The 16,701-nt window shown below is 38.5% G+C and overlaps 1 protein-coding gene across 6 annotated transcripts in view; it reads right to left on the bottom strand.

Moving 5' to 3' along the window:
* cacna1c (calcium channel, voltage-dependent, L type, alpha 1C subunit) overlaps nt 1–16,701 on the bottom strand; it is a 214,674-nt gene that overhangs the window by 38,997 nt on the left and 158,976 nt on the right. For all 6 annotated transcript variants that reach the window (XM_067581243.1, XM_067581246.1, XM_067581247.1 and 3 more), the window contains 15 exons: nt 14,182–14,272; nt 11,061–11,087; nt 9,039–9,199; nt 8,820–8,893; nt 8,552–8,703; nt 7,948–8,149; nt 7,611–7,731; nt 7,082–7,196; nt 6,273–6,390; nt 5,605–5,674; nt 5,262–5,394; nt 4,990–5,119; nt 3,737–3,796; nt 3,186–3,292; nt 93–180 (listed from right to left, as the gene is read on the bottom strand). In XM_067581243.1, coding sequence (XP_067437344.1) covers nt 93–180; nt 3,186–3,292; nt 3,737–3,796; nt 4,990–5,119; nt 5,262–5,394; nt 5,605–5,674; nt 6,273–6,390; nt 7,082–7,196; nt 7,611–7,731; nt 7,948–8,149; nt 8,552–8,703; nt 8,820–8,893; nt 9,039–9,199; nt 11,061–11,087; nt 14,182–14,272 — 1,649 coding nt within the window. The remainder of the gene's footprint in view (nt 1–92; nt 181–3,185; nt 3,293–3,736; nt 3,797–4,989; nt 5,120–5,261; nt 5,395–5,604; nt 5,675–6,272; nt 6,391–7,081; nt 7,197–7,610; nt 7,732–7,947; nt 8,150–8,551; nt 8,704–8,819; nt 8,894–9,038; nt 9,200–11,060; nt 11,088–14,181; nt 14,273–16,701) is intronic.

Here is a 16,701-nt window from a genome sequence, read left to right as displayed (position 1 = left end):
TCCAGACAATTGTATTTATTTCCACAGTCCACTGCAAGAAGAGAAGAGAGTAGGACTGTGTTTTGTTTTTTTTTAGGTGTGGGTGTGCTGACCTTCAGCCCCTTGGCTCTGTTGATGGCCCTCAGTGGTCTGAGCACTCGCAGAACTCTCAGGATCTTCACCACATTAATTGCACTGGACCTGAAACATACAGTGGATTAAATTACTGACTAGTCAATCTGATGAAATATGCATTCTATAGTTAATAAAAGGCATATTTGCAGGTATGGAACAACACACATCTTATGATACTTTCAATAGTGTCTGTGTATAAGACTGTGAACACAAGAGTGTAGCATGAGTCAAAGAATCATTGTAACAACTCAACACACAAGCTTTAAACTTGAAAACTGAAGCAAAACCACATCTAAAACTCAAAGAGAGGAATGATACAAAATAATCCTTGAAAGCTCAGAGATTAATTAAGCTTAAATTGCACAAAGACGAGAATATATGTTTACATAAATCTTTAATCATCACTTTTGATTAACATCATGTTTGCTAAAAGTATTCTAACTTATTTTATCTACCCTCGGGTGTGTTAAATAATGTTTTCAGATTTTTAAAAATCATCTGAAGAAGTGCACATATTCACAAAGCAATTACACACATGCTTGTTTAGCTACAATCATGTGAGCAGACAAAAACACTGGGTTATAGTCTGTTATGGCACATTTTAGAAATCACTAATCACTTTTTGGACTGATAGTTGCACCTCAGGATGTTAAGAGCATTGATAATACATCTAAAATGTTGCCCAGTGTTACAAGAGGCTGTAGCTGCTATTATATCCAACACAATCCATAAAAATACACACCAAAAGCAGACTAATACATATCACACAGGGACAAACATACAAACACAGCACAGATATTCATAAAAATGCACACCAAAAATAGACTAATACATATGAAACATGGACAAACACACATGTACAGCACTGACATACAAACACAAAGACTCATACAGACATTTACAGGCAAACAGAGAGTTATTGTGCTGTAAGAGAGTGTCAGTACAAGCCAAAGATCAAACAGTGTGACCTTTTAAAGGAAGTGGTTCAAAAAAAGTTTTACATAGTAACCAAAATAATTAAATGAATACCTTGACATTTTGAATTTGATAAATACGTGAGAAAAGGTTTGAACTTTGTCGCCTCAATAATCTGAACTCGGCTTCCCCTGTGTCGTTATTCCTAAATTACATTAACAGGTATCAAACATGCTAAAAATACATCTTGCCTGTACAGGATATTTTCTTTTTAATTTTAGTGTGGAAAGCTAATAAGTCAGTTAATTGATGGACAAATACAAAAACCTTTTCCCACAGTGAAAAAAGTGGAAGAAAAATGTGTTTTCAAAATGTCACTGTATTTTTTTAAGGGGAGGGACTTTTTACAAGGTTAAAGGGAGTGACACTATTCTGTGCTACTTAAGGTAAGGAAAAAGTAAGCAAGGAAGTAAGTAAGGAAAAGGCCCATTGTGCAACTTTTGACACAGGAAGGTAAAGTTTAAAGGCAGTTAAAGGTAGTTCACGTGGAGTAGGATGTTATCAGTTACATATCACAGTCAAACCAGCTGTGAGGATATCTTGTACTGATGCAGTGATACACTTTTTCCAAATGTCAAAGGAAATTTAAACAGACCTTTTGAATGTTACAAAAGATTAAAATGTCTGCTGTGTGCTTTGATTGACTGGGCTTAAGGGGATGAGGAATGTGTTTACATTATTCACCAACCACTTGATCACAAGAAATACTCCCATCAGAAAGCAAAAATAGATATGAGTTCTTCAGATACTGTCTCATGTTGGCGAAGTTCTTTAATGTTTACTGATGTCAGCCATATTTCCTGCTGTCCAGACACATTATGAGACTATTCAGGATGACAGCAGTAGTAACTGATCCCTCATCTAGGTAGATGTTTTCTATATTTAGTCGTTTATTTGACAAATGCATTTAATTTGCACATTTAAAGACTAAAGCCTTTCCTGCTCTCTGCCTTTTTGCAGTGTTACTTCAAGCACTTAGATGGGAACGAGGCATGAGTGATGTGTAGATCCACTATATACTGCAAAGAAATACTATAGTAATAACAATAGAACAATAAATAATAAAACAGTAACAAGCAGTCCATAGACTCTACTGAATGTCATACAAACACAATTAATTTGACTGTGATATTCAAGAAATATCCCACACACTCACTACCTTTAACAAGCAAAAAACACTGAGTTTTAGCATTCAGGTGTCATTTCTATTGCCCAGGAGAGTTCAGTTTATCCAGAAATAAGAACTGAATCTGACCTGCTCCCAAATCTACGACAAAGGACAGATGAACAAACCCATTAACATTAATTAGATATGGAGGGTGAAAACAGTATCAGAGGACCCAGGATACTTTACCCAAAGAAAACACATTTTCTGGTTCAAAACCTATTATTGTTGTCTTTAAAGAGTTTACAGATTAGAATATGTTACTAATTTTTTTTATTGCTTTAGGGGAGGTTTCAACTAAACTCTCCAGGACCAGAGAAATACCAAATCAAAAGAGTGACAGTTTTACACAATTAAGGTAAAGGTCTGTTAAGGGGGTTATTAATACGGACTAATATGGACTTACGTCGAGAAGTCTAGTCTATTAAGCATTAGAGACAGAGAGTGTAGTATAGCATATTAAACATCAGAAATATCACAGCATTCCAAGGAGTTATTAGCTACAGGAAGCAGAGAACATCTTTAATAAACATCACCAAAAAGAGAAAGGATTGGGGAGTAATGGAGTGTAAAGTTGTTAAAGAGTAGAGAGAAGTGTGAAGCATGGGGTAATTTACAAACTAAAACATTTCTCCACTTAGCCACTTGACAACTTGATTTGTGTGTTTTTTGGACTGCAGTGTCTCACAAACTACTTGCTATCTGGATAACTGATTCTAGCATGTAACAACACACATGTACTGTATGTCTGATTATACTGTGAGCTTCACTGATGTTACTTGCAAAATAATGTTAATATAATAAGTGCAGAAATTTTTGATTAAAATGCCAAGGATGTGAATCGTTAAAGCTTCAATAGACATGTATTTTAAATGACACGAGAGTAAAAAAAAAAAAAAACATGCAACATAAAACATTTTGTTGCACTCACTGTATTCCAGAGGAGATGAGGGACACACTGACCACCACCAGGTCCAGAATGTTAAAATAGTTCCTACAGAATGAACCTTTATGGAGGAAGGCTCCGTAGGCTGTCATCTGCAATGGTCAAGGTTCACATTTTAGGGTCATTTAAAGAAGTATCAAATCACAGTTTAGTAGTGTACATGGGGGGCACTTAAAATAATTCCACTAGACATGCAGAGGGTGGTGATACTGAACACTTTACCTCTAACCCTGAGCAGGCAAGGTTAAATATTAAATAATAGTTCTGTCTTTGTTTTAACTTATACTGAACATGAGAAGCACTTCCTACTGAGGACACATACTTAAAGCAATTTGAAAGCTGATCTCTACATACTTTTGTCACTGGTGATTTAAAACCTTCATACAAGGCATATCAATCATGTTATATCAAACATCAAACATAGTTTGCTGGTCTGTCGGCAGTACCAGGATCGGGACCACTTAAAAATAAAGACAGCACAAATTAATTACTAATCCTGCAATCCTACATAAATACAGAATAATATTGAAAACTACCTTAAGAATAATCTCTATGGTGAAGAGTCCAGTGAAGACATGGTCTGCATAGCCCAGGATCTGAAACAACATGAAGAGCATGATTGTTTTCAGTTTATCATTTCAACAATACTGGACTAATATGGACTAGAATATTATGGAGAACACCATAAATATATATTAGCAAACAAACAAAAACAAAAAAAAATAAACCTAGTGTAGCGAAGATGTCATAGCATAGCTTTAGACAGCAAATTAAGTCATTAGTGCTACCATAATAAGTTAATATTCTCAGAGGAGGCCAGAGAAACAATGGTTTTCAAATTTGGCTCAAAGTCACTCTTTAGAACTGGACTTATAGTCAACTCTGGCATGGTCTTGGATATAACATCTCAACATAATACTGAGGTTCAGGGCTAAGGATAATTAATTCTGAATTGACTATAATAGACTTAGAGCAGAGCAGCATCTGAAAGACAGGATGTATTATTTCATTAAGGTTTCAGACTGAGGTTAACTGAGGTAGACTAATACATAGCGGCCTATACCATAGCCAAGGAAAATACAATAAAACAAATCTTTAATAGCCCCCCAGAGGGATTTGTCTTGCTCACTGAGAGAGGAAACAATGTACAGCACACACAGTATTATTTCTTTACATTAGACTACACCTCATACATTACAGCCATAAACACAAAACAATTAACATATAAACAATAAGGTGATGCTCTATTAATGTGTACAACCTCAATGCAGATATATCTACTGTACAAACAGTCCATGTTTTGGTTTTTTAGAGTTGGGCTTAAGACTGAAAATACAGACTCTACTGTTGTCTGCAATTTGCCTCGTATGTGGGTTAACACCTGAGGGGTATAATGAATTAATTCTTTGACTATATCATATTTGCTGTATGTGTATATTACAGTATTATAGTCTTAATTTACCAGCATGGCTTTAAAAAGAGTGAAACAGACGCAACAAAGCATAACGGGCGTGTCACATCTTCTTAACATGAAGTTAATCACAGTTACAGTACTCTGGAAGAAATCTCATTAAGTATAAAAGGCCAGTCACAATAAGCTTCTGCTCCTCTATATGTTGCTGTCGGCTATAATCCATTTAGTACAGAATGAGTGTGTGTGAGCAGCTAATGACAGCTACAACGTGTGCTTCTTTCTGCGTGTTAATGTACATTTAGCCTCATGTGTGTATATACTGTACGTGCACTTTCCCAAATTTTTTTTTTTGTTTTTTTTGTTGGTGTGTGTTACCTGGTTTCTGAAGGAGTCATTCTTGACTGGATCCTCTGCTGCCAGACTGATGCTGCTGAGCAGGATGAAGAAGAGGATGAGGTTGGTGAAGATGTTGTGGTTGACGATCTTATGGCACAGAACCCTGAATCTACAAAACAGAGTGACAGAAACAGAGAAACGGAGGGGTTGAGAGACAAATTGAGTGAATCATTTTGTAGTTTCAATTAGGCTAAAAATAACAATAAAACCAGATGAAAGTATAGAGAGAGAGAACTGCAGTCTCTTCTTACTTGTTGGTGTGGCTGAAGACGAAGAAAGCACGGGCCTCCGGCATGGGAACAGCCTTCTCCTTCAGCTGAATGTCGGACAACGGCCGCGGCCTCGGACCCACTGGCATTTCTGGCTCATCATCGTCCTCATCTCCTAATGAGAGGGAGGACAAGAAGAAAGGGGAGAGAGGAGACACGAGGAGAAGAGAACAAAGAAGAGGAGAGGAAGGAAAGTGAACCACCAGGGAACTCACATGGACTTGTATGGTTGCTAGCAAGGCACAATGTCATTTTCATCCATTCCTTCATCTTCTCTACTCATTCACTCATTCCTCCATACACACATCTTGTTTGTGTGTATTACCTATGTAATCATTAGCAGGATATGGATTCTTCTCTTCACTCTCATCTCCACAGTAGTCATCCATGTTGATCTGCAGAAGAAGAGCATTGCATTTATGCACCATTTCATTAATTCCTCTGACAACATACTCACTAATGCTACACAAAGACTGGATGTGATGACATATGTCAAGTCCATGGATTTTATTCATTTTCTACGGAGAACAGGAGATGCGGCCACACGGTGCATGATAGATTCGGTGCGGCCTCAACTTCATGCAAATGAGTCTGTCCAGTGCAACACACCTGGCTCATGAAACTCAGATCAAACTGTCAAACTAAGCAGTGCTGATCAAACGTGAATCCAGATTATGTTACTGAATTGCCTATTTCTCGCCTCAAATGTTTTCAGAAACATATTTTAGTGTACTGTTTAGCTGTAATATGAGAAAACTTTTGACCAGGCCGCCATTTTTTTCCTGCTTGAAAACAGACGAGCCAAAACCAAGAGCCGCCAAATTCACAGTACATCTATCCAATCCACTACGTCATTTTTTGTAGAGAAAAAAGTGATCCATCATGATCGTGGAGGAAAGAGAACCGCCCACCAACTGGAGCGTTTAGCGGTCCCAGATGCGTCTTCGCTGGAGGTGATTTGCACGCCGCATTACTCAACTGCTTGCTGTGTACCTTAGTGGCAGTGTTGATCTCTCCGTCAGATGTGATTGACTTCAGCTCTATCTTCTCCTTCTTCTCCTCCTCGAGAGGAGGCTTCTCGTTGTCATGACGCTTCTCTGGACTGGCGAGCCTGGAGAAAAAGGGAGAAAGGGGATCGGCATTTTTCTCATTCTCCTAAACCTAGCCGTGTTAGCCCCTCTGCTTATCCATAGATTTGTATTGAATAACATATACGTTAACACCAGAAGAAAAAAATAAACAATGAGATTTTCAATGATGGGGTGTATTTCAGTCGCAGAGGGTGGCTGTATCATTCGAATCAATCAATAAGATACTAGGCAGGAAAATGATTGTTTTCCATTACACTTTTTCCTCAAATCAATACTGGTTGCTACCAAGAAGGAGATATTTAATGATTTGTGCCAGTGAGGGGAGCATTATCTTCCTCAGCTGTACTAAAATCTCAAATTATGATTGCTGACAAATTGCCTTTGTAGGCAATGAGAAGCTAAAATTACCCAATAAAAATCTGTTTGGACAGAAAAGTAAAGCAGGCAAATGTCAGCTTGTCTTAAAACCTGATAATATATACATGTTGTAATTGTTAAGCATTTTCAGTTCTTTGATTTCACACAATATCAGCATCCTTCACTGCCTCTGTGCATCACTGACTGTCATGGATGCTGTAAATTAAAGCTCTTTCTGTAGGGCCAAGCTACCACAACTTCTCTCCCATACCATTTTTTTGGTGTTAGTCTCTTCCTCGCTTTCTTTTCCTCAGCTCTCTGACTACATGCCTTTCTTTCAATGTTCCACTTTACCTGGCCAGTTTTTTCCTCTCCTTCTCCTCCTCTTCCTCTTTCTGGGCGGATGTTAGACTCTCTGCGTCTGCCAGATTGTCCACAGCGATGGCCAAGAAGACATTCAGTAGGATATCTGGTCAGGGGGTGATATTAAGGATTTTGTAGACCCATCGGATCATCAGTATAGCTTCTTGAAAACAATCCAAGTAGGCTAAATGAATAATTTGTAACCTTTACTCTAACCTTTCTTCATCTGAAAGAAAAGTAATTTCTCAAATAGAGATGCTCAAAGACCCACAGTAAACTGTTTTTGGCTTCATGGATGTATAGCCCATGCAAAACACATCCTCCCATTTTGCAACTTTTAAAAAAGAGGTTAAAAATCAGATCTGATTTAATTCAAATCACTTTCAGTCATATTGTGACCCATTTGACAGGATAGAATTGATCAGTATCCCAAAACAAATTTGGCTGTCAATCTTCCATATCCACATAATCTAGGCCTATGTGCAGCTGTCTCATGTAGACCTATTTTGTGACAGGATACAGTTTCCGCAGATGAAGAGGATGATGAAGTAGATGCAGACCAGCATGCCGGGGAAGGACGGCCCACCATACGCCATGATGCCATCGTACATCACAGAGTTCCAGTCTTCTCCAGTTAAGATCTGTAGAGACAGAAATAAATGGAATAAAAATCTAATCGGCAAAAAATTTTAAAAATTGGAAAGAAGTTATTTCACCCTTACTACAGTGACAGATTATACTTCATTTCACTATAAAACTCATATAGTACTAGATTAAATTACTTATGAAGATTATAATCTCAAGGACACAAGCAGAAAATGTGAGTGCATAGAGAAGACAATTCGCAGTATCATTACCTGAAACACAGTGAGCAGAGACTGGGGGAAGTTGTCAAAGGTGCTGCGTCGGGTCTCGTCGAAGTTGAACTTTCCCCCAAAGAGCTGCATGCCGAGCAGGGAGAAGATGATGATGAAGAGGAACAGCAGGAGCAACAGGGAAGCGATGGAGCGAACAGAGTTTAGCAGGGAGGCCACCAGGTTGGACAGGGAGTTCCAGTATCTAGGGGAAGAGATGTTCAGTTAAACTCTATCAAGGCCAATATGTATGCATGTGCAAAAACAAAAGTAGATATAGCTGTGAGAGCACATAAATAAACTTTCAACTCTCACAATACGCACTCAATTTGACTTTGTTTTCCAGTTAAATGTGTCATTGGCTTTTTATAACGTGTTGTAAGTCAACACATCGCTCTCTGTTTCCTCTACAGTGAGTGCAAGATCGTGCATCCTGAAGACATTTGGTAATACAATAGTTCCTATTGCCTTTCATTGTCCAGTACTGCAGTAGGTGACTTACAGATGGGTTTGTATGTGTGTGTGTGTGCACAGAAGGACAAATGGATACACACTCCTTGTCAGCAAAACTCTGCTCAAAGTCAAAATTATAAGTGTCTTTATTAACCTGGTTATTTTGAAGATTCGCAGCAAGCGTACGCAACGCAACACAGAGATGCCGAGAGGAGACATGATCTTAGTTTCCACCAGAATGGTCTCAAGAATTCCTCCACATACAACGAAGCTGTCGAATCGATTGAAGAGCGAAACAAAGTATGCCTGTGGAGAGAGAGTTGAATCAAAGAATTCACACAATGCAACCAAACAACCAAGCAAACAAATTTAGCTAAAGTTCCTAGCTACTTTCAACTAAACTTGTGCTCTTAGCCTCCTACCTGTAGGCCCAGACTGTACATCTTCAGCAGCATCTCACCGGTAAAGAGCGCTAGCAACACTTTATTAGCTATGTCTGAGAAGATGGGAAGAAAGGAGATAAAAAATGAGGAAAGTGAAAGAGGTTAAAAAGGAAGCAAAGTGGAAGACAATGCAAAAAGGTGAACAATTTTGTTACGTCAGTGTTTGTTGTACATGTGCTGGTGGGTGTGCTTAGATACCTTGTACATCGGTTAACCACTGAGGCTGCTGGTGATGTTCAGAGGCGATGGTCAGAGTATTGAGGAAAACCAGGAAAATGACCAGCCAATAGAAAACCTGTGATTTGACCGCCGCACGACACTTCCTTCGACACAGCCTGTTCCATCTCCTAGAGTACCGGCTGAGAGGAGAGAGGGTAAGGTAGAGAGAAAAAGAAATAGAGAGGTGAGGAAAGATGGGAATGAGGAGAGGTGGGAAAAGAGAGAAAGAGACACAGGAGGGTCAGAGGCAAGAGAAGGAGGGGGGGAGGGAGGGAGAGATGGAAAGAGAAAGACAGAAAGAGCAAAGGGTGGGGTACAGAAAGGCAGAGAAGGGAGAAAAGAAAGAGGAAGAGTGAAGGCTCAAGAGACAAGAAATGAGAAAAAACAAAGTATAATCAAAAGAAATAAATGAAGAAGAGAGTGGAAAACAAACAGTGGAGGAGGGAGAAGAAAAAGAAAGAGTCAATTAGTCCGTCTACAGAGTAGTGATGACATCACCCCTCGGCCCTTGGCTGTCTGTTGTTTGAGAGCAGAGCTGTGGAACAGAGTTAGTCATCCTCAAAGACGTTTCACACCAAGGAAAAGCCAACATGAAGAGCTTTATTGCAGAATGAGATATGTACCATTTAAGAAAAAAAAAAGAGAAACACTTATTCTTACGAAATGATTGAAGGCACAAATTTAAAGTGAAATGTGTTATAGTGTGATTCACACTTCAAAGGAAATTCATGCATCAAAAGAAGTGGTACATTTTAGTGTAAAAAAAAACCAAAATGTTTTTTACACATTTCCACATGTTAGGTGTTAGGCTATGTGAAGACTCTTTTGTAATTTTCTTGCCCTCTACTGTTGAAAATAAAAGTTATTGTTTTTGGTAATTGCCAACTTCACACCTCACAGTCACATCTATGTGAACCAGTCCACTCAAAGTGTGATATCATTTTTTATCTACGCCCATGTAGCAATGATTTTACAGCTGCAATTACATAATCGTTTCTCAGTAAGCAAAATCAAAACATTTGCAGACAGTAACCAGTGTTTTTATTGTTCTAACCACAGAAAAGCAGGGAAGCATGAATCTCACTTTAGAGTTTTATGTTTATGTTTTATATGCATCACCCCGGACACTTTGAGGGAGGAATCCAATAGGTCAATATCCTTGTTAAATTCTTTTCATATATACATATATAAATGTAGATATATGTAACACATCCCAGCTACTAGTGCAGGATTAGCACAATGACAACATGTGATTACAAGAATTTGCTGCAAATTACCTTAAATGTTAATGAGGCAACAATAATTTGTTAATTATAGGCTGCTTTAAGGATAAAAAAAACTGATTCAGATCCTGCTAAATTAAACGTACCACACTGTTTCACAGTAACAAAAAGACGGAAACATACATATTTTAGACCCAAAGGTTTTATTCATAACAACGAAATAAAACCCAGAACATAGCTGCACTTAAAAAGTATCTGTTTTTTTTTTCTATTTTGGTTGTCTATCCATTATTTGCACTTGACCCCTTTTCTTTACCGCCAGACATGGTTGGGAGGAGATTTGTCAAGGCCTCTTTTCAAACAGGTCAGCACAGCTCACCAGGAAGTGTTCTCTCTCTGTCTGCGCCTTTACAAAATTCATATTCCAGTCTTCTGTTTGTGTTTGAGCTGTTTAAAGTCAGTTATGGCACACTGAATGTTACATGAGACACAACTCACAACACGACACAAGCGGACATGCACTCTTAAGTTGAAGATGGGCCTATTTTAACATTTCCGTGATTGTAATTTGGGAATTCATCTTGTGTGACCTTAAAAACAACTTGTATTACTTCTTCAACTTTTTTTTTTTTTTTTTGAACGACCATTTCTTTTCAAAGAGCAAAAAGACTCTCTCTCTCGCACACATACAAACACATCCAGCGACCTACAAATACCACAGCAGTAGAGATGTTAGAGCAGGTGAGGTAAAAGACTATGGTAAACAACATGTACTAACCTGAACTTGGATTTGGAGATCCTATTTCTGGAACACAAAAAAACAGAATGGATTATACACACACACATAACACACATATAGACAGGTACACAACATGAAAGGGGTGATTTGAGAGGGATAAATGGCTTCCCTCATTACCAAAAACATTTTAGCAAATAAGCTCCTTGATCAACTTAGTTGTGTGTGTCCAGTATTTCTTGTACTTTTGAGATGTAATTAGCTTGTACCAAGAAGTAAACATTTGCTAGTTTAAGTGCAAAAGCTTGTCATTCTTCTCTCTGCACAACTGTAAGATGATCAAGGAACTTGCTAAAACGAAATCAGTTCATCCATTTGCGTGCACCCACTGGTAATAGATTGTGGGTACAATACAGTAAAATGAATATCATTATTATCACCCACTGTTCTTTTGAACAAATCACCCCCAGCAAACATTTATACAGTGGCATCCAGTCAAAAGAAATAATGCTGTGAGTTTGGATTTCCTCCAATCAACCCTGGTGTGAAAAAACACAATTTATTAGTAGAAAAAATGTCTGTTGATTGTTCACCACTGTAACAGCAAAAGGTACAGTACATACATAACGAACTGAGGACATTATGGAAGACATTTTTTTCTTTGGAAAGAATGGAGAAGAGAAGAGAAGAGAAGAGAAGAGAAGAGAAGAGAAGAGAAGAGAAGGTGGAAATTTGAATCCACAGCATATCAAATTATTTTAATCTGTTGTGTTCAGATTAAATCATTTGACCTCGGGTTGTACCTGTAATTTGAATGTGTGATTTAAAGTCATACACCAACCACACTCGGGTTGATTGATGTTTGATAACCAAACCTGATGCACATAAAAGTACAACTATTTGGTTAATGGTAAATACACTGAGCACATTAAATAATGCAATGGTTGGTGTTTCGTCTGCTTTCATTGCAGTTGACGATTTTACTTTGTTTTTTAACGGTAGATCACATCAATATGCTTTTATACACATTTTGAATAATTAAATAAATCAAAATATAATGCTGTAGTATCAATAAATCCCTCCAGCTTTCAGGGACTTGTGAGCGACTGTGTACTGAGTTTGTTTGTAAAAGCGGTTGAACTGACTGACCGGTTGACTGACCGACTGACTGAAGCAATGAAATGACTCACTGACTGACTGAACGAAAGAATAAAATGACTGACTGGCTGGATATGGAGGCTGACAGTACACACGTCTCTTGGCGCCGAAGTAGTTTCTACCCCGAGGTCTGTCTCCATAGCGATGTGAAGAGGAACTGACAAACACTGAAAGTCTCAAGTCTTATCTCCATAATGGTGTGAGCAAGCGCCCCTGGCCAAACTTGTTGCGGTCTCATAGAGGAAAGATGAGGGCTTGTATTTCCAGTCCTGGCAAGGTTTACTATTCATTTACTTTCTGGACAGTCAGATTACTGTGAAACTCACCTGTATAAATAAGACTCAAAACTACAGGAGTGAATTCCAATAATAAAAAGGGAGATTGATGCTGTAGACTTACACATTTTTAAGTGACTTTTAAAGACAAATGAGGTTTATTCTACCACTGTTTTAGAAGTTACAAGATATTTACTGGTACACAAGAAGACAATACTGTATATACTGTATCTGACAGCATTTAGAATTTGCATTTTTAGCATAACATATGCATTAAATGGACTAATAAAAATGGCTAATCACACCATACAAAAGAACTGCTTCACTAAAGTCTGTTTCTATAAACATTTTCAAGAAAATCTGGCATAACGTGTTGAATTTCTGGCACTTCCTGATGGTTACGATATGACATATCCTTTGTTTTAAGTTGTTTTGGGCTGACTGGGGACAAATAAACACAAACAGCAAAACAAAGACAAAGTAACAGATGGAAAGCAAGAGTACAAATATACAACAGTGTGCCATCAACGTGTGCCTATGGCTTTTACCATCCCTCTGGTCAGTGTGTTTTTGATTCACTTTGATTTGAAGTTGCCCATTTTATTCTGGATTTTTTCCCAGTTTTGTATGTAGTTGTGTTTGATTGGGTGTGTTGAAGCGGGCCCCGCTGGGGTCACGGCTCCTGCGTGGCCTCGTGTCTAAGAAAGAAAGCAACGCACTTGTTTGAACAATGTAAAAAATGAAAGGAGTGGGGAGAGCGAGTGAGTCAGCTGTTCGTGAGCTCCCACAGGGGAGGAGGAAAGCACTTTACCAGCATTCACGCGAAGAGAGAGAGAAGGAGAGCGGTGAGTAGAAAGAAAAAGCGAGAGAGAAAAAAAAAAAGCTCCTTTACTATTAGATGAGATGTAACCATGACTGATGTCCCCGCTTTTCTACTGTTTGGGAAGCCCAACATGAGGATTAGTTCAAGAGGCACTTTGGCCTCACGTGACAAGCTTCTAACTATTATTTATTCATTTAATGAGCTTATGCAATGTTTTCTGTGAGCGACATTGTGACGAACCAGTTCTAGAACAAGTAAAACTGAAATGACACCAGATATTCTTGTTATTCTGTGAAAACACTGTATTTCCAAGTCTAATCATTTTCATATTTTAAGGTTCGGTGACTTTGGGATTTACAGCATAAAATCTTTTCATAACTCCACTGGATGCAATTATACTTTATATATATACTTATATAATTATAAAGTAATTCTTGAACTGAAAAAAACACTTTTTGGAAATACAAATATTTTCACCTGACAGCGATGATATATCTGTGTAGGCTATGTATGCATTAAGAATGAGGGACATGTTGGCTTCTGCAGAACTGAGGCAGATGACAAAAATTAAGTTTTAGTGTAGGATTCACTCCCTTTAGCCAGACCAGATCGAGCTTACAGATTTCTGGACCCTGTCTATCAACATTTTATGAGTTGGAGTATGATAACTACCCACTATTACTCTTACATAACTATTGTTGCTGCATGAATTCCTCCAGACCTTCATGAGCTTGATGAGACAAAGGTCTGACTTTGTGAGATCGGTGCAGGATAGCGGCAGGATAAGTCACTTGGCTAATACTGAAATACTAAAACAGGAAAGATGCAGGATAAAACTTGACAAAGGGCGAATGAGAGATTTAAGAAAAAAAGAGGAAATAGGTTCGAGAGAGGGTGAGGTACTTACGCTAGCCGGGTACAGCAGGTCTCCCCCTCTACATCTCCCCCGGGGGCGTTGTCTGTGTTGACTGATTCATTCTCACTGGCTGGCATGCTCACTGAGAGACGGAAAGGAGCAGAGGCAGAGAAAAAGAGATGACAGAGGTGGGAAGAAAGACAAAAAGGAAAAAAAAAAAAGAGAAAGATAAATTAATAGGACAGACAAATAGGTTGTACATCCTTGCTTATATCCTTGCTTCTCATGCTGGCTTTTACTACTTTATTGCTTACTCCACACACCTTGGGTTTGACTACAAAAAGTCAACACATTTTACAACTGCACTGCTACACTCAGTCTTCTATTGGCGAGTGCTGAGCAGCTCCACCAGACACTGGGTCGAACCACGCTAAAATCCACAAAACTCCTTCCTGTTGGTGTTAAAATGGCCTATGAAGGGATCTTGCCCCAGTATACAGACTAATTAAAAGATGCTGTTGATGAGTAGAGATTCACAAGTCAGCATTGTCGTACCGCTCTAATTAAGACACACTTGAGTCAATAAAGCCCTAAGTCCCAAACTTTGTACTGGTTCCCTGAACTAATTACTCACCGAGTTGCCATACTAGCAATATTTACTGGTTAGGGATTCTGTGTAGCAACCTGTACAACAGCTATTAGGATGGATTTCAACTTCTAAGCTGAGGGATTGCTCGACTAAGGGTGAATTAAATCTTAACAAAACCCTTTGGTGATTTTATAGCTCACAAAAAGAGTGAAAGAAAAAAACCTGATGTAGATTTTGGTCTTCCTGCTGCAAACGTTGCAGGGGATACTAGAGCATAACTGCAGCCAGGGTTTTGAAAAAAACCTTGCTTTTTATTCAGTCTTCTAACATTTAATTAAGCTGTGAAAGCTTTGGCAGGATTTATGTCAATACAAACATTTGAGAATTAGAAGAAGTATAGGTGCTAGTCCGATCCTACTTGTTTGCAAAGCCACTTTGTCCTTATTTAAAGATGGGAGTAATAATCTGTAGAGATGGATGGATGAATAAATAAAGTGAAGATGGGGGCAGAGACTGCTGTGGAGAAAGGACAAGAGTAATAGGAATTGGCAGTTGAGGATGTAAAAGTGTTAAAGAGGAAAAATATGGCGAATAGACTGAAAAAAATTATGAAGTGGCAATGGAGGAGAAAGTGATGGAAGGATCGAGGGAGGTATGGATGGAAGGAGGGACAGAGAGAGAGAGGGATCAGTGTGGGGATGGCTGGTTGAGAGACTGATATGAAGTGATACATTGCTTTTTATTGCTTCTGTCAGTCTTTGCCTGCCTGCGGGAATGAGCTGCACTCCCCACACTGTCACCTCAAACACTTATTGTAACACCCTCTGGGTATCAGAGTCAGATACCGCACATGAATCTCAATGTCTCTCGTCTTAAAATAAGATATCCACTGTTAAAAAACAGAAAAAATCCCCCCCGCTACCCTTGCAAAATGAGTGCTAGCATGAAACAGAGGAACATGTTCAGCATTTAGGATGAGAGGGCATTTTAAAAACTGAACTAAAACTAAATCTAAACTAAATTAAACTAACTCTCTCTGACCCTCTGGAGATGAATTTAACACCCAAAAGTGAACTACATAAACTTGTACTGCAATTGTGCTCTACTTTATAAGCTCCATGCACAATGTTCCACCCTGACATTGGCCATCCTGCCTTCCTTCTGAGATTTTTAATAGTGTTTCATGCAGATTTGCTAATGAGAAATGCAGAAATCTACCATTAAAAAAAGACAAACTGTACTGAACATGTAGCTTAAGTACCAGTTATATGTCTTTGAATAAAGATGAGCATAAATGCTACACTATCTAAATAGTAAAGCAAAGAAAACCAAGCAAGCAAAGTCTCTCTCAGCATGCAGTCGGTCATCCCAAGCTTAAGGGGGCAGCAGTCATTAAGCCATTCATCATTCCAAGTCCTGAGTGAAAACATAAAAACTAGAAAAAAGTGGCTAATGGTCGGTTTTACAATGACATTAGCATTATGGTATCTTTTTGAAGGCCAACCCAATTCCCACAGCAAATTTACAAAGGGATTTTTGCATTAGGTTTAATATAAATGAATAAATAAAATCTGTAGTAATCAAAGATGTGAAATATTGTTGAAACAAAAAAAAACAAAACAAAGCAAAACAAAAAAAAACCCTGCCTGTTTTATATCATAAGCCTGCTTGTAGCCAGTGTTATTCATCAAAGTAAACTACAATAGGTGAACAGTGTATGAGGTCAATGTACTTTGACATGTTTGGTGATGGATGAATTCAGTGTTGTAGAGATCAGTATGGTCTCTCTGAACATTAGAGCTTCTGTTATGAACACGCTGCATGTTCCCTCACCTCGACACGTGCCACCTGCTGCTATGCTACTTAGTTAAAAGCACTCTGGGCCCTCCGGTCTCTCCCGAGGCTATAGCCTTTCAAATATATAACCAGCCTGGTGCCTTCTCCTCAATGGAGCTCTGAACTAGTTTAGTACCTATTGTTAG

This window comes from Thunnus thynnus, chromosome 23 (genome assembly GCF_963924715.1).
Source record: "Thunnus thynnus chromosome 23, fThuThy2.1, whole genome shotgun sequence".
Lineage (NCBI taxonomy): Eukaryota > Metazoa > Chordata > Actinopteri > Scombriformes > Scombridae > Thunnus > Thunnus thynnus.
The sequence above is the reverse complement of the archived record's forward strand: the minus strand, read 5'-3'. Positions and strand labels throughout refer to the sequence as shown.